Below are 27542 nucleotides of genomic sequence, written 5' to 3' on the forward strand. Positions count from 1 at the left end.
ATATATTATATATATATATATATATATATATATATATATATATATATATATATATATATATATATATATATATATATATATATATATATATATATATATATATATATATATATATATATATATATATATATATATATAGATATATATATATACACACACACACACACATATATATATATATATATATATATATATATATATATATATATATATATATATATATATATATATATATATATATATATATGTGTATAGCTTTGTTAAATATTTACAATACTTATATATTGATTATACATTTTTTTTATTATGTCTTGTAGTAACACTAGTGGATAGAGAACTGTGTATTGTGTGTAATTTTTATAATTATTTTTTATAACTAGATTTTTTTTTTATAACTAGATATTTTTATGGTTCACAGTGGACGTTTTACATTGAATGATTTTTAAGTCTGTGTTATTTTAATTATTGAGAATGTTTTTTGATTGGCTAATTCCTTATTAGAGTGAGTATTTAAGATGTTTCATTTGCATTTGTTCATTATCTGAAGAAGTCATTTTCATGACGAAAACATAATTTCTGATGAATGTTAATGTGGTTTTAAGCCTTTGATGTGGAATAAAGTGTTTTTGTGTGACACAGCAGTATTGGTGGTCCTTACTAGTGCCTTATATTGCAGTTTGGTTCTATTTTGGCACTAATGGATATATTTTTCTTGTTTTATTCTGCCTTGCTATTAACCCATTAAGCTGTTTTCTTAACAGCTTAGGCCATGGCTACAATTTGGATTCTTCATAACAACAGTCTCAAGACTTCTCATCTTCTCTTTGTCGATGATTTAAAACTGTATAGCTCATCAGATGAGGAACTGAAAGCACAGCTGCAGGTTGTCAAAACCTTTTCATACGATATTAGAATGTCATTTGGTCTTGACAAATCTGTAAAAGCAACCTTTAAAGCAGGAAAACTGCAGCACCAGGAAAACATCAGTTTGGGACAAGAATGTGATATAAAAGAACTTGAGCAAGAGGGAGTGCACAAATACTTCGGAACAGATGAAGGATCAGCAAAAAAACATGAACAAATTCAGATAAAACTTAGTAAAGAATACTTTAGACGACTTATCTTAATCCTGAGAACAGCTTTGGCATCTAGGAACAAGATCCAAGCTATAAACCAATTTGCTCTTCCACCTAACTTACAGTTTTGGAGTGATTGACTTGCCCCAAAAGGTGTTGGATAGATTAGATATTAAAACAGGAAGGATGTTCTATGCTCACCAAATGATCTATAAAAATCAATGTATGCCAAGATTATATTTTCCCCATTCTGAAGGAGGGATGGGCCTCCTTGAAATTGATTAAATGTATAGATCTGCAATTGTGGGACTCAACACATATCTACTGACCTCACAAGATCCAAATGTGGTGAAAGTTTTGAAACATGAGGAGAATAAATCTAAGATGACTCCTCTGCTTAATTTAGCAGAAGTATATTGAGGTCAAGCAGGAATGGAAGCCAGTCAAAGTATATAAAAATCAGACAACTGAATGTGCCAAAAAACAAAATAAAGACTATAAGGTGAAGGACCAGATGAGAAGGCAAGAAATGTGAAAAAAGCATAAATATACTTGCAAGTATAGAAATCTTCTGGAAGAACCTCATGTTGATCAAGAAAAAATGCAGGAATGGTTAAGGAGAGGCAAATTCAAACCAAGAGATAAAAGGCTAATATTGGCAGCCCAGTAAAGTGGGCTACATACATGCTGGTTTACAAAGTCCATTGGACATGTGGGAGAAACAGACGAATATAGGTTTTATAAAACCGAATTGGAAACAGTTGCACACCTAGTTGCTGGTTGCGACACACTAATAGCAGAAGGACTGTATACTGAAAGGCATATTAATGTGGTAAAGCTGTTGGACTGGGGATTGTGCAAGCATTATAAAACTGAAGTGGCTGAAAAACACTGGAAATATGAGCCACAAAGCATCATGGAAAATTATGAAGTTTTTATCAAATGGGATCAAAGATTATCAACAGTTCAAATGATAGATGCTAGAAAACCAGATATAGTGGTCCAAGAAAAGAAGACAAAAGTAGCATTGATCATTGAAATCACCACACCCAGTGACTACAGTGTCTTGCATACAGAGAGACAAAAAGTAATAAAATACCAGGCACTATCTACAGGCAGAAATTAGAGTAATGTGGAAGAAACATACTCAGACCATTCCAACAATAGTAGGAGCAATGGGTCATAAAAAAAAGAATCTACAGTCATATTTAGATATGTGTACCAATCCCTGTAACTCTGTATGAATTGCAGAAGGAATCATTACTGGGCCCATTGCGGGTGCTGCAAAGAGGACTTTTGGCTGACATCAAAGATTGAAACAATACTAATTTCATGAACTTTAATTGTATTTTGACTTAGGAATGAGGTCCATTCCCATCATGGTATTAGAAACCCAAAAGATTTGGAGAAATTAGAAAAGACCATAGCAGCAAAGATATAGGTAATCTCCAAACACTACATCCTACCCAGTTTGGATTTGTCAAGGGGAGATCATGCCTGTTAAATCTGGTGGACTTCTTCAAGACAGTCCCCAGGGCCCCGGATGAGGGAAAATCTGTGCATACAGCCTACCTAGCCAAGGCATTTGACACTATTCCTCACTCAGGCATCATTGACAAACTCTCCCCACTAGATATCAACCCTTATATATTAAGGTGGGTTGTGATCTGCTCACTGATAGAACTCATACAGTCAAAATAGGGGAATCCCTTTCCAACAGCAGACCCATAACTAGTGTCATTCCATATTGAATGGTCCTGGGACCTCTACTGCTTGGAATCTATTTATCCTTTGTAAAACTAAAGCCAAGGGACTGCAAACTGGGTGCAGTCATAGAATCTCCGAATGATGTCAACATGCTTCAAGAAGGTCTTACACAAACAAATGATTAGTGCCAAAGTCATGGCCTCAAACTCAATGCAAAAAAAGTATTATCATCCCATTTGGTAAGAGTGGTGTTCCTCTAAATTACCACATCAATGGTAATATCCTTAATATGCACTCAGGGGTTAGAGATCTGGGCACTCAGGTTGACAGCAACCTTGCCTTTGATCACCATATTTTCACAGTGGTATGAATGGCATTCTATTAGGCTCATCTCATATGTAAGGGCATTGCTTCAAGAAAAGGAGACATCATCACCCTGTACTCTTCACTCTTTAAGCCAATAATTGAGTACACTACCAATTTTGGTTTGTACCTTTCAAAGCACCTGCAGCAGTTGGAGAGACCACAAAGGTTCCTCACAAGGAAAAGTCAAGGTCTTTAGCAGCTGTCCTATGTGGATTGACTAAAATCACAGTCACTTTTTTCTGTTTCATACAGACTACTCAGAAGTGATCTCTACCTTGCATATACAGTGATTTTTTACCCTATTTTATTGTAAATGCTGCACATCTGGAAGTCAAATGGCACATGGGTTACTCACTCTAAGGACCTAAACCTGGTATGTGACATCAATAGAATCTGCTGGGAGGGCAGATTTGTCTCCTACAGCTTACCACACCTTTGGAATATAGTCCCACTTCATGTCAAACAGAGCAGCACACTGGACCTCTCCAAATGCAATCTGAATGACTGGATGGGTAACCATAAATTCATCCCGGGAGTTCCACCTATGTCCCTGTTGGACAGGGGCAATAGGTGCTGATGTTGGTTACAAGGGTAAATATGGCTAGGCTTGTAAGGGCCCCCAGGCAATTAGCCTAGTAACTTCCTATGATCCTACAGATGACACTAGAAACTAGTAAACACTTAAGCAATGCAGGCTAGAATTACAAGCTTTGCCAAGCTCTTAGGAAAATGAACAGGAGATAGTATGTAGTAAAGGAGGTTTACTTAAGAACAACACTTGTTTGCATGGTGGGCTCTCAGTGTCATGAATGGATTGAAAGTAATGGGTGGGAATATTGCATAAATTCCTTATACAATTGACAATATCAATGAAAGATGGGAGGCAGGGACTTTGGAAATCAAATTACCATAAGGGATGGAGGTCAGAAACACAGTCTTATAAAACTACCACAGCAAAAGAATGGGAGGGTTAGGAAAAACTTTCAACAAGCAGTGTAGAAAAAACTGTAGCAGAAAAACAATTCTCTCACTAGTGTACGTCTGCTACTTTTTGAGGAACCAGAATATGCAGAAATTTACCAATGACATTGTTTATTTAAATAATGCAGCAATAAATGATTATATAACACTGAAATCTGGCAGCATTTCAAAGTTCTGGCACATCTGTGAATAAAACAACAAGACTAAGGATCAGCAGGGATTAAAATAAAAATCTGCCCAAACAACTGAGACCTCCAAAGCAGAAATGCAAGCAACCTCCACCCCAACACAACCCAAATGACATATAGCCCACAAACTCAGTGTGCCACTCAACTACAGCCCATAAGGTATAACGTACCCAACACTCTAGTCATAGGTGACTCTATAGTCAGGCACACTGATGGTCCACTCACCAGGCTAAACAAGGAGAAAGTTACTGTCAGCTGCCTGTTGGGTGCCAGGATCTGCCACATAATGTATGCACTCAGGTCACTTCAAAACAAGTACAAATATGAATCTGTCATGGTCCATGTTGGTGCGAATGACCCAAGACGTACCTCCATGGACAACATGAAAAGAGACATGGAGGAGATCTCCGTTCTTGAAGCCCAGGCAGGTATGATGCTAGCCCTGAGTAGCATCCTGCCATCACCCAGAATGATACCACAGTACAAGGACAAAATGATTGACTTCAACAATTGGCTAAGCTTCTGGTGTCTTTCTAAGGGAATCCAGTATCTGTCTGTCTGGGATGACATGATCGACAGACCATGATGCTTTGCCAGAGATGGCCTACACCTGTCACCCTTGGGATTCCGGATACTTGCAAAGGCTCTTGCCACCCCTATAGTGCCCTTTTTAGGTAAGGTTCAAACGACAAATTCACCACTGTAACAGGTACAAATAAGCAAAATCTGAGGGTTATGCTACTCAATGCTAGAAGTCTAAACCTCAAAATACATTCAGTCGAGGCACTCCTTAAAATGGAGAGCATTGACATCTGTGCAGTGACAGAGACCTGGTTCAAAGCTCCAGAGAGCACCCCTGCTTTACCAGGCTATAATTCATACCACACCTTTAGGCCACCTAACCCAGACCGAAACACTAAAGGCGGAGGCATGTCCATATTCATTAAGGATATCAACACCTCCGGGTTAGTTGCTCAGCATAATGCATCCGAGATTATCCAAGTTCAACTAACTCTGGGCAAGACCACAATCCAGATTGTAGCTTGCTACAGACCCCCTACCATGCCCCAGGATTCCCACTCCTCTTTTCTTGATACAATGGAAAATATTAGGGTACAACCCAACACCCAAATAATGGGTGATTTGAACTACATCACCATTAACTGGAAATCTACTCTTGTAAAAACTCTTTTGCTCAACGTTTTCTGGAATTAATAAATTCCAATGCCTTGGATCAACTTATCCACACCCCCACCAGGGGCAGCAATATCATAGACCTGGTTATCACCAATATGGGTGATTGGTGTTGCACAGCAGAGGTCAAATCTTCATTGGTCAGATCCGACCACAAGCTAATCACCCTAGACATCCACATCCCACCCCCAAACTCCATTAGGAAAACAACCGTACAAAATTTCTCCAAAGCCAATGTCAAGCTTCTTAAGACAGATGTGGAAAACTTCACAACACCCATGCAGATGGACAACAGAGGTACAACTGCTGAATCCTACACAAATGCACTTTATAAGCACTTAAACGAGTGCATGGATCATGCTATCCCTAATAGAAACAAGATGCTATCCGCCAAAAAAAGGAAGCTAATCTGGTGGTCTTCTGCCATAAACAAACTCTACAACAGAAGAAAGAAACTGTTGCAAAAAAGAGTAAAATCCCATGATTGGAGGAACTCCCTGGTCAGCCTCAGTAAGAAGCTGAGATCCCTCATAAAATCCTCCAAAGCTAGTTATGAAAACAAAATCGCCACTGATTCTAAAGACAACTACAAAGTATTCTATAGCTATGTCAAGAATCTCAATGGCAACACTCAGCTCTGCTCTGAGTTACAGCACAATGGCAGTAAATATACTGAACCAACTGATATTGCCAACATCCTGACAGATAGGTTCAGTGCTAACTTTACCCCCCTCTCACCCCCTAAAGGGCTCATCTCTATATCAGAAGAATGCAAAGTTCCTGTAATCGTGGCTGCACAGGTAAAAACCTCACTCTCCAAAGCCAATAACACAGCATCCATGGGACCTGACAACATCCCAGGCAGCCTTCTACATGAACTACAGAATGAATTGGCAGCCCACCTAAGTACCATGTTCAGTCATAGCCTCACCTCAGGCTTTGTGCCCATTGAATGGTGCATGGTGATGGTTATCCCACTCCACAAAGGGGGAGCCATGACAGACCCTGGGAACTACCACCCCATTAGCATGATGAGCCTGGTCTGCAAGGCCATGGAACGTATCATCATGGAAGTCATAAACAAAGACACTGGAGATCTCCAAACTCTGGACCCCACACATTTCGGGTTTTTAAAAGGAAGATCATGTCTCCTAAACCTGATAGACGTCTTTGAAGCAGTCACCAAAGCCATAGATGAGGGTAAGTTGGTTCATACAGCCTATCTAGATCTCACCAAGGTGTTTGACACCATCCCCCACTCTGGAAAAACTCACTAAACTAGGTATAAATCCCTATGTCACAAGATGGGTTGCCAACTGGCTCACTGACAGAACCTACACTGTGAAAGTAGCAGACTACAAATGAGACTTCAGACCAGTGACAAGTGGAGTACCACAGGGTTCAGTCCTGGGTCCTCTCCTGTTTAGTATCTACTTCTCTGAAGTACAGGCTAACACAGAAGGTCTTTGGCTAATGAAGTTCACAGACGACTGCAAACTAGGATCCATAATCGAAACTCCTAACGATGTGGGCATCCTACAAAAGGGCCTCACTGAGACAGATTCCTGGTGTTAAAGCCATGGCCTCAAGCTCAATGCCAAAAAGTGCATTGTCATCCCCTTTGGTAAAAACTCTGTACCCATGAACTACCACATAGGCAGTAGTCTACTTAACACTGAAAGTGTGATAAGAGACCTTGGGACACAGGTGGACAGTAGTCTCTCCTTTGATAATCACATCACCACAGTAGTCAGGAAATCCTTCTACATGGCACACCTCATCACAAGGTTTCTCATCCAGAAAAAAAGAGGTCATTGTTCCCCTCTACTCATCACTCATTGGACCCATTATAGAGTCCAATGCCCCTTTTTGTATGTACCTCACAAGACATCTACAACAACTGGAAAGACCGCAGAAGTACCTCACAAAGAAGATTACTGGCCTCAAACAGATGCCCTACGCAGACCACCTCAAAAAACTCCAGCTTTACTCCGTCGCATATCGTCTACTCAGAGATGATCTCTGCCTAACATACAAAGCTATGTCAAACCCAGAGCTGCTGGACATGCTCCACTTAAAGAAATCCCAATCCCTCTGTACTACATGCTCTAGGGACCTACACCTTGTCACCACAATAAACAGAACATGCTGAAGGGATAGAGTCCTGTCCCAGAGACTTCCCATTCTCTGGAACAGACTACCTATCTATGTCAAATAAAGCTCCTCATTAGCACTCTTCAAGAAAAATCTTGATGATTGGATGGGAAATAGGAAATTCACCCCAGGGATTACTTCTGTGGCTCTGCTTGGCAGGGGTACAGGAAAATAATTTTCTTGGGTGGCAAAAGCCAGGGTACCTTTTTTGCTAGGTTTATACAGGTGCTAGTGCCAATAGCCTAGTACCTACCTATGAACCTATGAACCTATGAACAGCCTTTACAATTAGTTGAACTGTGGAAATAGACATGCAGAATAATATGGAAACAGTCTTCCCATGGCTGCAAATTAAGTTACAAGAATAAGCATTATCTCAGAACAAATTACAAAATGCAAACAGTTAACTTTTTTGGCTAAAATATCAAAAAAGCAGAAAAGTACAAAGAAGTACCACCACACAGGTCAGTATAAGTCCAACTTAAATATTTAAGCAGAATTAGTTTCATAGTTTCATAGTTTAGTACTAGGCTATCTGCCCTGGGGCATTTGTAAGCCTAGCCATAGTGATGTGGCTTTCGCCACCCCATGAAATGGTACAAAAATGCACAAAAATGCACAGACTAGATTTAGAATACTGTGCCTCTGTCAAGTAGTGACACAATGAAGGCCCCCTTATATAAGAGAATTAGTTTACTGTGCCCCTGTCTAGCAGTGACACAGATGTGACCCCTGGGGTCCTTTCTTTTTTGATGAAAAGCTAGTTACTCATAGATCCACATCTCTCCAAGTCTTGTATAAATACATATGTGCCTGAACCACTGTAATCTGATCACTTTGACTTTTCTGCAATTGGATTTAATTTGGCTTCTGTTCTAATGTCCTCAGTTCTTTGTCTCTCCCACAGTGTGCATCCTACCACCATTTCTGTTACTTCATTTCATCACCTCTAGCCTCCTCAACTGCAATGCCTTTACTGACCCGGTTTCTGTGCTATACAGTAGTACTGGTCACACCACTGTCTTGTATACCTTACTTTTCAGCTTCTTTAGCATTCTTCTGTTATAGGCTGCCACTGACACTCTGTATCAGTTGGCTGAAGCTACTCATATTTGACCACCTCATTCAGACTTCCCTCGTCCTCCTCATCCACCCCTCCCAGATACTTGAATCTGTTAACATGTTCCACTATTTTCCCTTCTATCTCAGTTCTCAGCTTCTTCAGATTTCCCCCAGTAATTGTCATTACAGCTGTCTTATCTGTACTCAGTTTCATCCCATGTGCCTTCACTACTGCTTTCTATTCCTAATACTTTACTGAAGTTCTTGTTTAGATTCTGCTTGTAATGCCAAATTGCTTTAATACAGCAGCTTTGTTGATCTGTCTCCGACCTGTTTGCTAATGTAATCCATTACCAGTATGAACAGGAATGAGCCCAGAGTTGTTTGCTGATAGGCAGCCACGTCCACCAAGAACCACTCTGTGTGACCAAACATATTTGGACTTGATTCACTGGATACATGTACATAGCCTGCACTAATTGTATCAGTGTTTCCAGACTTCAAACCGCCACAAGACTGCCTAAAATCAGCTTTCTTGGGACCTTGTCATACACTTTCTCCAAGTCTAAGAATACCCAGATGGACTCTTTCCTCGACTCCAGTTTCTTCTCAACTATCTGTTTTACTGAAAACTTCAGCTCAGTTTTGCTGCATGCTGATCTGAATCTGAACTGTTAATCTCCCATCTTACTTTGTACTACTCTGCATATTCATTTATCAATCACCCTATCCAGTGTGACAGACGTTTGATACCTCTGTACTGCCCACAGTTGTGAATACCCCTTTGTTCTTGTACACGGGCACTAGTATGCGTATTCTCCAGTCATCTGGGACATCTTTCTCTCCATACTGCTATGAGTACCTTCAGGAGCCATTTTTCTTCTATCTCACCCAACATCTATGTTATATTTTGTGTGACCTATGAACCTATGACCTCATCTGAGCCTGCTGCTCTTTTTCCTTAGCGCTGTTCTTACTTCTACTATGGTGAGCTCCTCCTCTTCTTTTATTGTCAGTCGTATCTGGGGCAGAAATGGATCATGGTCAAATGAAGCCCTAGGCAAGGTAATGGATTGTGGCTCCCTCATACAAAGCCCCTCCCGCACCCATTGCAGTATCCTATTATTTAGCTATTTCTCCCCCAGTTACCATAAACGCTGTTCATACCTCCCAGTGTGCATACTGTTTCCTGCTTTACTTCTACAGTGATTACAATTATTTGGATTTAATTTAAAACTTTTATTTCAAATTTTATTCCACAAACACTGACAGATATCTGCTAAACAAAGCAATGCAGTCTTCACAATGAAAACAGACTTAGCATTAAAACTTCTCTGCCCTTGAAACTCACATTCATTGAAACAGCATTGAAACTTACATTCAAAGAAAATGTATCTGTACAGTGGTGGATAAAGTTAACCTTTTAAATCATAGGCCCCTTGCATTAATTTTTAGGACCATGCAAACATGCAAGAGTTCTTTGATTCACCTTCTTGATTGTATTAAATTGTATTCCTTGTATGATACAGTGCCATTTGTTAGAGCACATTTTACATTTATAGTTTTGAGCATTTTTCCAATAAGCAATGAAAGAAAATGTATGAATCAATAATGAGAAAACCGCCCAGTTCAGAGCATTTCAACCATAAAAAGCCACTCAAATTTCTTTCATTATAATCCACCAATATCAGTAAATACGCACAATCTCTACAGAAGTAAAAGTCATCTGAATACTTCCACATTAAAGAGATCTGCAACTAATGAAGAGTTTGCTGCTAGCAAACAACTTTTTATTTCAGTGTTTCATCTGCAAATTCAGTGCCTGCTGTCCTTGAAGTATAAATTGCCTATGGTACATAAAAACAAATGGTGAGCTAGTAATATTGCAATAGGGAGTGGATGACAAACTGATGACAGGTTCATAGTTACTTGGCATCTCAACCAAAGGAGGACATATTCAGGACTGCAACACCCCACTGTTTAAAATACAACACAGTATCAGCAATCCAGCTATATGATGGGAACAGACCGCACAACCTTCTGCATTAAAGGTAAGCATGTTACCTGTTGTGCTACTAACAATGCTTTGCAGCTCTGCAGCTCTGTAGCGATACCATTTTCTAAGCAATATGGTTGCACATTGTAATTAGCATGAGGACCAGTAAACTGTTATTCCCTTGAAGCTCACAATTCCTTGAAAATGCACTTCAAAATGAATTCCTTGAAAAATGCACATGAAACTCAATTCCTTGAAAATGCACCTGAAACTCAATTCCTTGAAAAAAACACCTGTAAATTCCTTGAAAAATGCAGTTTGTTAGTTGGGATAGAGGATTTAGGCTATTGTTTTCTGTAACTGTTTTGGTGGCAACTATTAACTGATGCCACGACATATCCTGGAATAAATGATTTTATTTCAGTCAAACCTGTTTTGATGTTAAATAGATAACTGCAGCTTTTATTTTTACTTTAACATATTACAATATATTTACTCATCCCTAAGAATTTTTAATCAAATTCTTAATTAATTTTTAATTAACTTAATATATGCTATTTGCAGCTAGGTTTGTAAATATTTGTATATTGATTTAGCTCATTTTTGTAGAGCAGTTCACAATATATATTTTATAACTTTTATTGTGCACTGCGGTTGCTTTAATTTTGGTTGCTTTTGGTGCCAATTTTGTGTATTTAAACGTTAGTAATTCTATGCACTTGTTTGGTCTGATGAAGCTCGTTGGATACGAGTGAAAGCGCTAACCTATTCATATTAAATCTTTCATTTTTGCACTTTGTGATTGAGCTGCATTCCTTTGGGTGAAATTTACTGTCAGCGTGTGGATTATCAGCGTTTTGTTTTCTGTTTGAGAGTAACTAAAATTTATGGTTTTGAGCCAGAGCAAATAACTAACCAACTGCTATCTCTAACTAGGACATTTCACAAACCCACACCTACTTTCCATCTCCCTTAACTTCTTAGTGCAAGAAATCAGGACAAAACTTAAAATTATGGGGGGAAGGCCCAAAAATAGAGACAGATTTCACATCTCATTAACTTAGATAGTTGCTAGATAACAGGATTTGTGTTAGTATGCATTTTTCTAAAGGATATTGTCTGAAACTGAAATGTTTGTCATTGTTTAGTAACTTCAGTCTTCAATGATTTTGCAGAATATCACAAATCTTATGAGGAACAGACCAAATATATCAGGCAAAAATCTGGACATTTGAGAGTTATGCTACGTACCTCTTACACACACACACACACACACACACACACACAGTCCTACCTACCTCTTACATACACACACACACACACACACACACACACACACACACACACACACACACACACACACACACACACACACACACACACCTCTTGGTTGTCTGTCTGTGGTCCCAGTCCAAATTGATTCTTGTATTATAATTTTGCACATGCTTGCAGACTTGCACACACACCTCTAACTTGTATCCATGGCCCACAATCTAAACATCTTCCTGTCTTAAAATTCCAAGTGTGTGGAAGACAAAGACGTAAACAGATATCAAAGACACAACAGATGTGTGTGTGTGTGTGTGTGTGTGTGTGTGTGTGTGTGTGTGTGTGTGTGTGTGTGTGTGTGTGTGTGTGTGTGTGTGTGTGCATGTGTGTGTGTGTGTGCAATTTATTTAAATTAAATAAATTATTCCCTCAGCCAGCGGGCATTCTCCCAGTGAATGGGTATTAGGTGACTGCATTGGTTACATAGTACTGGATCCAGCTCTGATCTGGGACAGTATAGCTTCAGTGAGGTTTTCTTCCTTCAGATGCTCATACAAGTACTCCTATCTGCCTCTGATGTCCTGTGGACTTATGAGTAGCTTGTTGCTGGCATCCCTTACAAAGGTTATATGACCATTTCCTTTATCTTTCTGTCTTTGCCTTGTTACTCAATAGAGTTGCTTTGTACCATCTACTCAGTCACATTCTTGAAGCTGGAAGAGTGCATCTGATCCCTTGTTCTTTGCTATTGTAACTCCTCTCGTAGCCTCTTTTTTATCCAGCCAATATTCTTTTTAACCTGGTTTGTCTTTTCTAATGCCACTTTTTCCTACACTTCTTTCTTCCGGTAACTTTTTGGATTTCCACATTGCACCACCAGCTTTGCTTATGTACCTTATTTGTATACCTGGTCCGGCCACATCCAAGTTCTGTAGTCCTCACACACAGTAGTGTGAGGCGCTACCATTCTTCTTCCACACCACCTATCTCCTTTTCTTCTTGATGTGCTAGAGCCCAGAGTAAATCCTTGAACTCATGTGCTTTCATTGTATTCAGCTTCCATGTATTCAGCCTAATCTCTGTTGACCTTAAAGCCTTTTCTGACCATTGCTTGCAGCTGATTGTGGCAACCAGTGGTTTATGCTGTGAACCAACTTTTTAAATGGGGATGCCTTGACATCTCTGATTCTACCCAGTGATCTTTCCTTCCTAGAAGGAAGTCTACTTGAGTTGCATGTTGGCCACTCTTTTATGCAGTATTGTGACTGTCTTGCTGAACCATGTGTTGGCTACCATAAAGGCATTTGCCAGACAGAATGATAGAATGGGATCTCCTTCTTTATTCCTATTGCTCCACCTATGTGGACCCAGGCAGTCCTCAGATCCTGTTCTGTCTGCCCCAATATGTGCATTCAGGCCAATCTTTATCAACACCAACTCATGCTGTCCCACTTTATCTAGTAGATCCTGTAACTGCTGTCTGAAAAAAAGGTGGTATCTTGTGTGGCAGCAGCTGCTTTGGATCCCATCAAGAAAGGGCATTATTTGCCTTCTTTTTCATAAGAAGCTTCAGGAAAATCAGTTACAGAGGAAGGAAATAAAGTTATATTAAGCTACAATGCAGTGGAACTGTTAGAAATAGGATCTAAAATCTCACAATGCTGCTTGTTTGATCAGCTGATAATGGAGAGGCCTTCAAGGCCTAACATACTACAGGAACTCCTACAGCTGGGTATTTTGCTGAATCAAGGACAGGAATGTAAACATATGGCTAATCAAATGCTCCTAGCTCCTGGCAGACACTTAAAAAGGAAAAGATGCAGCAGATCAATAAAAAGAGTCACCAGAGCAGGAATTTCACCAGATTAAAATTTAACCCTCACAGGCCTGCTCTGCCTTCCATTCTGCTGGCAAATATATGCTCACTTGAAAGCAAAATGGATTACTTAAGACTGGAACTTTCTTCACAAAACAAGGTGATAAACAACAATCTATTTGTGTTTACTGAAACATGGCTTAATCCTAATATCAATGAAAGCATAGTAAATGTAGCGGGCATGACATTATTCAGAGCAGACAGAATTCAAGCACGCTATGGGAAGTCTCGAGGAGGGGGACTGTGATATATGTAAATAGCACCTAGTGTAGTAACTGTGATTTGGCTAAATCTTTCTGCTCAGAGAACACTGAATTTCTGTCCTTAAAATGCAAACCTTTCTACTTGCCTAGAGAGTTCAATGGAGTATGTAATACGGCAGTCTACATTCCACAAAATGCAAACACCATCGAAGCACTTTCTACTCTCTGTCAGTCTATAAGTGATGTTCAAAACAGCAACCCAGAGTTTGCAATACTATTTGCAGGGGGACTTTAACCAGGCCAGATTAAAGACGGTATTACCCCTTATCACCAGCATGTGAATTTTGTCATAAGAGGGGTAAAACACACTGGATAAGGTATATACCAAGATTAAGCAAGCATATAAACCAGAACTTTATCCACATCTAGGTAGCTCTGACCACCTAGCCATCATGATGATCCCTGCATACAAATCACTACGGAAAACCATCAAACCAAATAGAAAGCAAATAAGGCTATGGCCTGAGGGATCATTCTCAACTCTATAAGACTGCTTTGAGTGCACAAACTGATCAGTGTTCAGATGGCAGCCATGATAGACAACCACATTGACCTGGATACATACACAGAGTCAGTCACGGACTACATCTCAAAATGTGTGGATGATGTAACAACCACCAAGTGCAACACCATACAGGCAAACCAAAAGCCATGGCTAACCTGTCAGATGTACAAGCTCGTAAAAGCTAGGAATGTAGCATTCAGACCAAATGACATGGATGCTCTAAGGGTTGCCAGAGCCAAACTGAATAAAGGTATTAAGGATGCAAAGAGAACCTATGGCAGGAAGATCCAAGGCCACTTTAGCAACCAGAGGGATACCAAATGACTATAGAAGGGCATACAAACCATCACTGACTACAAACCTGTTTCAGCCTCATGCAATGACAGCACTGAATTTTTGAACAAACTGAAAATCTTCTTCAGCTGGTATGATGCAGATAACAAAACAGTGTCAAATAAACTACCTGTTGACAAGGATGAAGCAACGCTGAGCCTGAACACAACTGATGTCATTAGAACCTTGAAATGGGTCAACCCAAGGAAAGCAGCTGGCACAGTTAACATCATGGGTAGGGTACTATGGGAATATGTGAAAGATATGGCACCAGTGCTCATGGACATCTCCAATACTTCTCTACAACTAGTCAGTGTACTAAAGTGCTTCAAGAAGATGACCATCATTCTCTTACCCAAGAAACCACAACCAACAATGCTAAATTAAGTAAACAACTACAAGTGCATGCATTCCTTGCTTTGTATTTTTATGATATTGTATAACTCAATTTGTTATCATATGTTACTGTAAATGTTACTTTTATTTTGTAAACTGTCTGTTTTGGAGCTTTTCTCCTAGGGTCACTACTGAAAATGGGCCAAAAGCCAAGCTGGACTAACCCGGTTAACAAATGTCAATAAATAAATAAATACAATGACTACTGACCAGTGGCTTTAACCTCGACAGTGATGAAATGCTTTGAGAGGCTGGTTAAAGACCACATTTCCTCAAGCATACCAGTGACTCTGGACACATTGCAGTTTGCATACAGGATGAACTGTAGTACAGAGGATGCCATCTCCCTAGCAGTCTACAGAACTTTGATGACCCACTTGGAAGGTAAAAACTGCTGCACAAGACTACTACTCATAGACTTCAGTTCTGCTTTCAGTACCGCCATCCCACCGAATCTGATAATGAAACTACTACAGCTGGGCATCAACTCCCACTTATGTAACTGGATTCTAAGTTTCCTCACAGAAAGGCCTCAAAGGGTTTGTGTGGGCGACAACAGTTCTGAAAGTGTAACTCTGAATACAGGAGTACCACAGGGGTGCATCTTAAGTCCTCTCCTATTCATCATGCTAACATATGACTGTGTAGCCAAACATGAGTCCAATAAAATCATCAGATTTGCGGATAACACCATGGTCATAGGTCTGGTCAGAGATAGAGAGAAGACAGCCTACAGGAATGAGATCAAACATCTTTTGGGCTGGTGTGACAACTTAGCACTGAATGTCAGCAAGACTAAGGAACTGATTATAGACTTCAGAAGGTCTCAAGAACCACTCTACCCTCTAGAGATGAAAGGGATGACAGTGGAAAGGGTCAAAAGTGCAAAATTTCTGGGGGTACATATCACTGAGGACCTGTCCTGGTCAGTCCATGTATCTCACATGGTCAAAATAGCTCAGCAACTCTTACACTTCCTAATGAAACTGAGGAAGGCAAAACTATTGAAGACCATCCTCCAAACTTTTTACAGGGGTGTCATCGAAAGCATAATCACCAGTAACATCACTGTCTGGTATGGAGGTTGCAACACCTCTGCTCGCAAGACTCTTAGGCGAGTTGTAAGAGCAGAAGAGAAAATCATGGGTTCCTCTCTTGCACCTCTGAAAGACCTACTCTAATCATGCTGCATCAGTAGAACCAGGAAGATATCCAGTGATCCTTCACATCCTGCAAACAGTATGTTCTCCTGCCTCTCCTCAGGTAGGAGATACAGAAGTATGCACTGTAGGACTTCTAGATTTAACAACAGTTTCTTTCCTCTATCCATTAGACTACTGGACTCTTGTGAAAAACAAGCCAGGAGACTGTCAATACATTCTTCTCCTCCTACCACACAGTTATGCTATTTATCTGACTGTACAGATCCTTATATATCCAGGCTTTTTTGCACTATAAATATTAAGCTTTTTCATGTACAATAACTAACTGATATGTATATTTAGCATTGGTTCACACCTTACCTTGCCATAGGACTCTATGAAGTGCAATATATAAATCACACCTTGCAATATTCATGATGCCCATTCCATGTGCTGCTTAGTTCTTATGTTATAGTAATGTCATGCAAATGTTGTTACTCAATTCTATTTATATGCACAGTGTGTCTGGTCGTTATGTTATTATCTTATTCTATTTTTACTTTTATTTTTATTTTATGTTATTTTTATTATTATTCTTATCTGCATGTATATTTTTGCACTGGGAACGAAGCATCACAATTTTGTTCAGCTACACTGGTATAGTTCTGAATGACAATAAAGTTTTCTTTGACTTTGGTTGCTGTCTTTTCTTCACTATCACAACCCTGCTGTGGGGAATATTCTGAGATTATGAGTGGTGTCCTATTCTTACACTGGAATCTAACTCCCCACAATATTCTTAGTCTCTCCTCTCCCCTCCCCCTGAATAGTTGACTCTGGATCCCAAACCAGGTGACATGTCATCCACTTCCATGCTGCATCCAGTGAGTGAGCGTGGTAATTCTTAGTTCATGTTTGGCAGGTTGATTGGTTTTATATCAAGCTTTTGCTTACCTGAGCTATCCCAAGTTACCCAAGCTGGACAGCTGGACACTGGATGGCCAATAGCTTATTGATCCAGAGCTGATTGGCCTTATGATTGGCACACACTGGCCAATAGGACCACATACACCCCTCACACAGTTACCAAAGGTCGCTAGCATAGGTTGGAGCAGGCCTGGTCCTCAACCCACTTATCACTGTTAAATACCTATGCCCATTTGGTGATATTACTTATTATCACCCAGAACCAGTTTTTACATCACTGAGAGGCCAGCACTGAATCAGAATGCAGCCTGTGATCCATGTTCACCTATCTTGATGATATACATGCCACAGTTGATGGCCAAAGTGGTTGGTCTATACAACTCTCCCCCCATAGAGTATCATCTAGAGTCTGTGCTGCTAACCATAACTCTATTCTTGGGTCAGACTGAAATGGAGACACTCGGCATGTTTTTTTTTTAAAGTGGAAGGAATCCGACAGAAACACATGGAGAACATTCAAATTCCATTCAGACATTCACCTAAAGTTAGGATCCTACCTTGTACCATGTGCATGGGAGGTAAAGACTTTAACCATTATGCTAACGGGTTAATACAGTTAAATAAGGAATACTTGATATTATATCTGGAAAGACTGAAAAAATAAATTTGCTTCAGTTTCCTATAGATAGCTAACAGCTGACTAATATTCACATTTAAAGCTTTCAGAGACTTGTACATTTGGAAGTACTTGGGCTTGAATCTGACTGACACCTGAGATTTCATAGGTTCATAGGTAGGTACTAGGCTATTGGCCCTAGGGTCTATACAAGCCCAGTCAAAAGGTATCCTGGCTTTTGCCATCCAAAAAAATTATTTTCCTGTGCCACTGCCGAGCAGAGCCACAGAAGTGATCCCCGGGGTGAATTTCCTATTTCCCATCCAATCATCAAGATTTTTCTTGAAGAATGCTAATGAGGAGCTTTGTTTGATATAGTTAGGTAGTTTATTCCAGAGTATGGGAAGTCTCTGGGACAGGAATCTATCCCTCCGGCATGTTCTGTTTATTGTGGTGACAAGGTTTAGGTCCCTAGAGCATGTAGGTCAGAGGGATTGGGATTTCTTTAAGTGGAGCATGTCCAACAGCTCTGGGTCTGACATTGCTTTGTATCTTAGACAGAGATCAGCTCTGAGTAGGCGATATGCGACGGAGTAAAGCTGGAGTTTTTTGAGACGGTCTGCGTAGGGCATCTGTTTGAGGCCGGCAATCCTCTTTGTGAGGTATTTCTGCAGCCTTTCCAGTTGTTGTAGATGTCTTGTGAGGTACATACCAAAAGGGGCATTGTACTCTATAATGGATCTAATGAGTGATGAGTAGAGGGGGAACAATGACCTCTTTTTTTTTGGATGAGAAACCTTTTGTGATGAGGTGTGCCACGTAGAAGGATTTTCTGACTACTGTGGCGATGTAATTATCAAAGAAGAGACTACTGTCCACCTGGGTCCCAAGGTCTCTTATCACACTTTATGTGTTAAGTATACTACTGCCTATGTTGTAGTTCATGGGTACAGAGTTTTTAACTAAAGGGGATGACAATGCACTTTTTGGCATTGAGCTTGAGGTCATGGCTTTGACACCAGGCATCTGTCTCAGTGAGGCCCTTTTGTAGGATGTCCACATCGTTACGAGTTTCGATTATGGCTCCTAGTTTGCAGTCATCTGCGAACTTCGTTAGCCAAAGACCTTTTGTGTTAGCCTGTACTTCAATTTTTTTGAGGTTGTTGACAAACTTGTGTAGAAATATAGAATCAACTCTGTTTTCTGTAATTGGTGGATATTAGAAACTTCACCTTCATGTGATGGAAAGCAAAAATATGAACAAATTTAAGCCAGATTTAGGTGTATTTTATTGGTAATAAGTGTTATTTCTATAAGGCAAGCATCAGGAGTTTTTACACAAAGCCGAAAACTCAGAATATCATTGTATTCTATCCTTCTAGTTGCATATTGTGGTGGCAGTTGCAAATTTGCAAATCCTTGTGACAGAAGTAGGAAAAAAATGTTCTTCTTGTCTAAACTTAGTATCAAGGCAAATTTAAAGGGCCAGCTCTTTCTTAAAACAGTAAAATGAAAAGCTCCACCTTTGTTTTCATGTGTTTCCCAAGGGGAAATTATTTGCCAACTTGTGCTTCTAGAAATATTTCCTTAGAAACTGTATTGTGTTTCAAAGAATTAATGTGAAATTACAGTGAATATGGAAAACACATAAATTGCAAAAATGTAATATCTGAAAATAGATTTTATAGGAAATGTAAGCAGATGGTTCTTACCTGGAAACTTTACTTTAGTATATTTATATCGAAGGATACATATTCTATGATTATGACTGAAATAGTAAAAGACTAATTATTATTGTTTTTGTGTCACAAAATGCTATAACTAAATCTCAGGTTTTGATACCATGTTTTATTTTATTTATTAAAATGTATGAAACATTCACACACTTATTTTGCAATCTGAATTAACTTACATATTAATCTTCCTATATTTAGATTTCCTCTCATCATCTGCCAAAAGTAAGTGGCATCAAAATTATTTTAGTTATTAAATTTCTCAATTACAGTGTTATCACGTTTCATTTGTTGTACTATTTGAACTTCATGCCCTACTCTTTCTATTCTTTTATCTGTATATAAATGTAATACACACACACACACACACATGCCCACACTCGCACACACATAGGCATACACTGACACACACATATAAACAAGCACATGCACACGGGCACGCATGCTCACGCACACACACACATATAAGCACACACATGCGCGCATATAAGCACACACACGCACACACACACACACACACACACACACACACACACACACACACTCACATATAAGCACACACACACACACATGAGCGCATATAAGCACACACACACACACACACACACACACACACATATAAGCACACACACGCGCGCGCATATATGCACACACACACACACGCATATAAGCACGCACACACACACACACACACACACACACACACACACACACACACAGATAAGCACATACACACATGCGCGCATATAAGCACACACACATACACACTCGCACACACATAGGCACCCACTGACACATGCATATAAACAAGCACATGCACATGTGCACACACAGACAAACAGACACACACACACACACACACACACACATAAGCACACACACATACACACTCGCACACACATAGGCACACACTGACACACACATATAAACAAACACATGCACACGGGCATGCGTGCATGCGCACACACATGCTTATAAGCACACACACATGCGCGCATATAAGCACACACACACACACACACACACGCATATAAACACACACACACACACACACACACACACACACACACACACACACACACACACACACACACACACACACACACACACACACACACACACACACACACACACACACACATACACACTCGCACATGCATAGGCACACACTGACACATGCAATTAAACAAGCACATGCACATGTGCAGACACATACAAACAGACACACACACACACGCACATACACACAGGCATATGCATGTGTATAAATGTATCTATGTGTATATATATATATATATATATATATATATATATATATATATATATATACATCAATGGACTTTGAAACATTGAAGTACAAAAACATAGTTTAAAAAACATTGAACAAAAGGATTAAAAAACATAATGTTGAAAAATAAGGAAACAAAATAGCAAAACAAAACAAAAAACATGTTTTTTTTTGCGTGGGGCAAGTCCCCCTGCCCGCACACACCCCCTGTTAATTATGTATAACAACTCGAAGATTAGTCTACAGTGGTGAAGTGGCAAATTCCCTTATCCCCACTACTCAATCTCAGATGGACTTAGTGCCAGCAGAAGCAATGAAATGAGTTTTGATCACTTCATCTGGAGTAAACAAATTTGACATTACAAAAGTTCAACATATATATATATATATATTTATCTGTATATCTATATTTATATATCTATATATATAATTTTATATATATCTATATATATATATATATATATATATATATATATATATATATATATATATATATAATGTTATATTTATGGTATTCTTACAATATGTCAACAATTGCATATCTGTACTATGTGTCTTATCATCATCTTATACTATTTCTGAGCATCTTTTTTTTCAATATTACATAAATGTGAAGATGTGTGTTTTTGATCACTGCTGGCACATTGTGTGGCTGTTTGTTGTTAGGAAATTACTATGAGTGGGCTAACAGGATTCTGTAGGTTGTGCCTAGAGTCACTGACAGTACATATGTGATAGCATGCCAATAGTGATTTATTGTGTGTGAGATGTCAGGATCATGGCATGTGTAATTCAAATCTTTCTACACACATTGTATAATAGCATGCCTATAGTGGTTCATTGTGTGCAGGATGTCAGGATCATGGAGTGTGTAATTTGAATCCTTGTGCACACATTGTGTAATAGCATGCCGATAGTGATTCATTGTGTGTGAGATGTCAGGATCATGACATGTGTAATTCAAATCCCTGTACACACATTGTATAATAGCATGCCAGCAGTGATTCACTGTGTGTGGGATGTCAGGATTATGGAGTGTGATCCGAATCTCTGCACACATTGTATAATAGCATGTCAGTAGTGATTCATTGCATGAGGGATGTCAGGATCCTGCAGTGTGTAATTCAAACCCTTGTCCACACATTGTATAATAGCATGCCAACAGTGATTCACTGTATGTGGGTGTTTCCAGCATGCACTGTGTGAAGGCATGCCTATAGTGATTCACTATGTGAGGGCATTTCCAGCATGCACTGTGTGATGGCATGCCTATAGTGATTCACTATGTGTGGGCATTTCCAGAATGCACTGTGTGATGACATGCCTGTAGAGATTCACTATGTGTGGGCATTTCTGCATGCACTGTGTGAAGGCATGCCTGTAGAGATTCACTATGTGTGGGCATTTCCGCATGCACTGTGTGATGGCATGCCTATAGTGATTCACTATGTGAGGGCATTTCCAGCATGCACTGTGAGATGGCATGCCTATAATGATTCACTACATGTGGGCGTTACTAGCATGCATTGTGTGATGGCATGCCTATAATGATTCCCTACATGTGGGCGTTTCCAGCATGCATTGTGTGATAGCATGCCTGTAGAGATTCACTACATGAGGGCATTTCCAGCATGCACTGTGTGATGGCATGCCTGTAGTGATTCACTACATGTGGGCATTTCCGCATGCACTGTGTGATGGCATGCCTGTAGGGATTCACTACATGTAGGTGTTTCCAGCATGCATTATGTGATGGCATGCCTATAATGATTCACTATGTGTGGGCTTTTCCATCATCACACAAGTAGTGCAATCATGAAGTCAACATACAGAAAATAACAGTAGTATATTATGTGAGGAATCAACCACTGTGGAAGCGTAATTCAAGCAAAGTTTACTGGGATGTAATAACATTACAGTTCCATAGCAGTTACAGTGAAGTCAGTTCAGAAATGCTGAACATGATTATTTGTATTCTCAATGAATGCAGTGTTCATAGTTTCATAGGTTCATAGGTAGGTACTAGGCTATTGGCCCTAGGCCCTATAGAAGCCAAGCCAAATGGCACCCTGGATTTTGCCACCCAAGAAAATTATTTTCCTGTGCCCCTGTCGAGCAGAGCCACAGAAGTAATCCATGGGGCGAATTTCCTATCTCTCATCCAATCATCAAGATTTTTCTTGAAGAGTGCTAATGAGGAGCTTTGTTTGATATAGCTAGATAGTTTGTTCCAGAGTTTGTCAAGTCTCTGGGACAGAAATCTATCCCTCCAGTATGTTCTGCTTATTGTGGTGACAAGGTTTAGGTCCCTAGAGCATGTAGCTTGGAGGGATTGGGATTTCTTTAAGTGGAGCATGTCCAACAGCTTTGTGTGTTAGGCAGAGATTGCCTCTGAGTAGGCGATATGGGATGGAATAAAGCTGGAGTTTTTTGGGATGATCTGTGTAGGGCATCTGTTTGAGATTGGTAATCCTCTTTGTGAGGTATTTCTGTGGCCTTTCCAGTTGTTGTAGATGTCTTGTGAGGTACATACCAAATGGGGTGTTGTACTCTATAATGGGTCTAATGAGTGATGAGTAGAGGGGAACAATGACCTCTTTTTCCTAAATGAGAAACCTTTTGTGATGAGGTGTGCCACATGGAAGGATTACCTGACTACTGTGGCAATGTGATATCAAAGGAGAGACTACTGTCCACCTATGTCCAAAGGTCTCTTACCACACTTTTGGTGTTAAATAGACTGCCGCCTATGTGGTAGTCCATGGGTACAGAGTTTTTACCAAAAGGGATGACAATGCACTTTTTGGCACTGAGCATGAGGCCATGGCTTTGACACCAGGCATCTGCCTCATTGAGGCCCATTTGTAGGATTTCCACATCGTTAGGAGTTTTGATTATGGATCCTAGTTTGCAGACATCTGCGAACGTGGTTAGCCAAAGACCTTCTGTGTTAGCCTGTACTTCAGAGAAGTAGATACCAAAGAGGAGAGGACCCAGGACTGAACTCTGTGGTACTCTATATGTCACTGGTCTGAAGTTGGACTTGGAGTCTGCTACTTTCAAAGTGTGGGTTCTGTCAGTGAGCCAGTTGGCAACCCATCTTGTGACATAGGGATTTATACCTAGTTTAGTAAGTTTATCTATAATTCCAAAGAAGGGGATGGTGTTGAAAGTCTTGGCGAGCTCTAGATAGGTTGTGTGAACCACATTTCCCCCATCTATGGCTTTGGTGACCGCTTCAAAGAAGTCTATCAAGTTTAGGAGACATGATCTGTCTTTTACAAATCCGAACTGGGTAGGATCCAGAGTTTGGAGATTACCAGTGTCATTGTTTATAAGTTCCGTGATGATACATTCCATGGCCTTGCAGACCAGGCTCTTCAGCCTAATGGGGCAGTAGTCCCCAGGGTCCATGGTGGCTCCCCCTTTGTGGAGTTGGAAAACCATTCCTGTGCACCATTCAGTGGGCACAAAGCCTGAGGTGAGGCTATGATTGAACATAGTACTTAGTTGGGGTGCCAGTTCATTCTGTACTTCGTGTAGAATGCAGCCTAGGATGTTGTCCGGTCCCATAGATGCTGTGTTCTTGGCTTTGGAGAGTGTGTATTATACCTGTGCAGCTGTGATTACAGGAACTTTGCATTCTTCAGGTATAGAGATGGGCCCATTAGAGAATGAGAGGTGGGTAAAGTTAGCACTGAACCTATCTGCCAGGATGTTGGCAATATCAGTTGTTTCTGTATATTTAGTGTCATTGTGCTGTAACTCAGAGCAGATCTGAATGTTGCCATTGAGATTCTTGACATAGCTATAGAATGCTTTGTGATTGTCTTTAGAATCAGTGGCGATTTTGTTTTCGTAACTAGTTTGGAGGATTTTATGAGGGATCTCAGCTTCTTACTGAGGCTGACCAAGGATTTCCTCCAATCATGGGATTTTACTCTTTTTTGCAACACTTTCTTTCTTCTGTTGTAGAGTTTGTTTATGGCAGGGGACCACCAGATTGGCTTCCTTTTTTGGAGGATAGCATCTTGGTTCTGTTAGAGACTGCACAATCCATGCACTCATGTAAGTGCTTATAAAGTGCATTTGTGTAGGATTCAGCCATCATACCTTTATTGTCTGTCAGCATGGGTGTCATGAAGTTTGCCACATCTGTCTTAAGAAGTGTGAAGTTGGCTTTGGAAATTTGTTTTACAGTGGTTTCCCTAATGGGAGATGAGGGTGGAATGTGGATGTCTAGGGTGATTAGCTTGTGTTCGGATCTGACCAACGAGGAATTGACCTTTGGTGTGATACACCGGTTGCCCATGTTGGTAATGAGCAGGTCTAGGATATTGCGGCCCCTGGGTGGGGGTGTGGATAATTTGATCCAAGGCATTGGAATTTATAAATTCCAGAAACCATTGAGCACAAGAGTTAGTACATGAGTAGTCTTCCCAGTTAATGGTGGGGTACTTGAAAATGCCCATTATTAGGGTGTTAGGTTGTACCATAATATTTTCCAGTGTATCAAGAAATGAGGAGTGGGAATCCTGGGGTATGGTGGAGGATCTGTAGCAAGCTACAATTTGGATTGCAGTCTTGGCCCGAGTTAGTTGCACTTGGATTATCTCGGATGCATTATGCTGAGCAGCTAGCCTGGAGGTGTGGATATCCTTAATGAATTTGGACACACTTCCACCTTTAGTGTTTTGGTCCAGGTTAGTTGGCCGAAAGGTGTGGTATGCATTATAACCTGGTAATGTAGGGGTGCTCTCTGGAGCCTTGAACCAGGTCTCTGTCACTGCACAGATGTCAATTTTCTCCATTTTAAGGAGTGCCTCAAGTGAGTGCATTTTGTGGTTTAGACTTCTAGGATTGAGTAGCATAACCCTCAGATTTTGCTTGCTTGTACCTGTTACAGTGGTGAATTTGTCATTTGACCCTTGCCTAATAAGACACTATAGGGGTGGCAAGAGCCTTAGCCAGTATCCAGAATCCCAAGGGTGACAGGTGCAGGTTATCTCTGGCAAAGCATTGTGGTTTGTGAGTCATGTCATCCCTAGCAGACAGATACTGGATACCCTTAAAATGACACCAGAAGCTTAGTCAATTGCTGAAGTCAATCATTTGTCCTTGTACTGTGGTATCATTTTGGGTGATGGCAGAATGCTACTCAGGGCTAAGGTCATACATTCCTGGGCTACAAGATCAGACAGCTCCTCCATGTCTCTTTTCATGTAGCCCAGGGAGGTACATCTCAGGTCATTCACACCAGCATGGACAATGACAGAGTCATATTTGTACTTGTGGAGTGACCTGAGTGCATGCGTTATGTGGCAGATCCTAGCACTCGACAGGCAGCTGACAGTAACTTTCTCCTTGTTTAGCCAGGTGAGTGGAATTTCAGTGTGCCTGACTATAGAGTCACCTATGACTAGAGTGTTGGGTACGTTGTTATGCCTTATGGGCTGTGGTTGAGTGGCACACTGAGTTTGTGGGCTATGTGTCATTTGGACTGTGTTGGGGGTGGAGGTTGCTTGCATTTCTGCTTTGGATGTTCCTGTTGCTTGGGTAGATTTTTATTGAGAGCCTCTGTGAATGTAGGTGTGTGTTTTGTGCTTCTATGTGTGTATTTTGGAGGTGTAGGTTTTGAGGGACTATGGGATGAGTGTGGTGTCATGCAAGTGTTTGCCCTCTCCTCTTGTAGTATTGGGTGGTAGGAGGAGATGGTTGTCTGTGTACATGAGGCAATTGCTGCATTGCCCCAAAAGCCCCAGATTCATCAGGTAGACATGAGAAAACACCGGGATATGACCCTTAGACATGCCTGGATAGGTGATTATTTATTAAGTACTAAAAACTGTTTTCCTCTAGACAAGTGAGGAAAGTTGAGAGCTGTAGTAATTTGTAGCTTATTTAGTGCTTACAATGAGTTCTGAACAAGTGCTGAGCTCAAAGAAACAGATTTGCATGCTGAAACTAAAAAACTGGCTAGTTCTAAGAAACAAAATTAAGCTAGAAGGCTTCCTTCCAACACAGAAAGGCTTGGGGGTTCAGAAGCTTACAAACTGTCCTGGATACAGCAAATCTGTATCTGGACTAGACGACTTACAGGAAAGACAGGAAACAAGCTTAGAAATTCTTTTTTGTGTTGTTTGTAAAGTGGAAATGGGAACGGAGGAGCAGAAACTAAGTGGGTTGGCCTTCTCAAATGTTCTGCCTGTATTAGGTAGAATGAGGTAATGCCACTAGACTGGGAAGAGTGTCCCAGATCAAATTTACAGTAGGGGCGGGCAACTGCAAAGCCACCAAGTATAAGAACACAATACCAATAGGGTGGGAGAGTGGGAAACAATATGATACACTCCTTGGCAGGAAATCAGAACAAAAAAAAAACAAACACATGCTTAATAAATGTAGACAATTTCCTGTTAATACCTCACACACAGTGAAACTAGCTAGAAAAGTATGCAGCAGACAATAAA

General features: G+C 40.2%; 1 protein-coding gene across 1 annotated transcript in view; it reads left to right on the forward strand.

The window, feature by feature from the left end:
* Positions 1–27542, forward strand: part of LOC122808787 — a 735783-nt gene that overhangs the window by 30073 nt on the left and 678168 nt on the right. Inside the window, exon 2 of the mRNA XM_044079826.1 lies at positions 19986–20009. Within this exon, the coding sequence (XP_043935761.1) occupies positions 19986–20009 (24 nt within the window). The remainder of the gene's footprint in view (positions 1–19985; positions 20010–27542) is intronic.

Source organism: Protopterus annectens, chromosome 1.part1 (assembly GCF_019279795.1).
Source record: "Protopterus annectens isolate FY-2018-M chromosome 1.part1, PAN1.0, whole genome shotgun sequence".
Taxonomy (NCBI): domain Eukaryota; kingdom Metazoa; phylum Chordata; order Ceratodontiformes; family Protopteridae; genus Protopterus; species Protopterus annectens.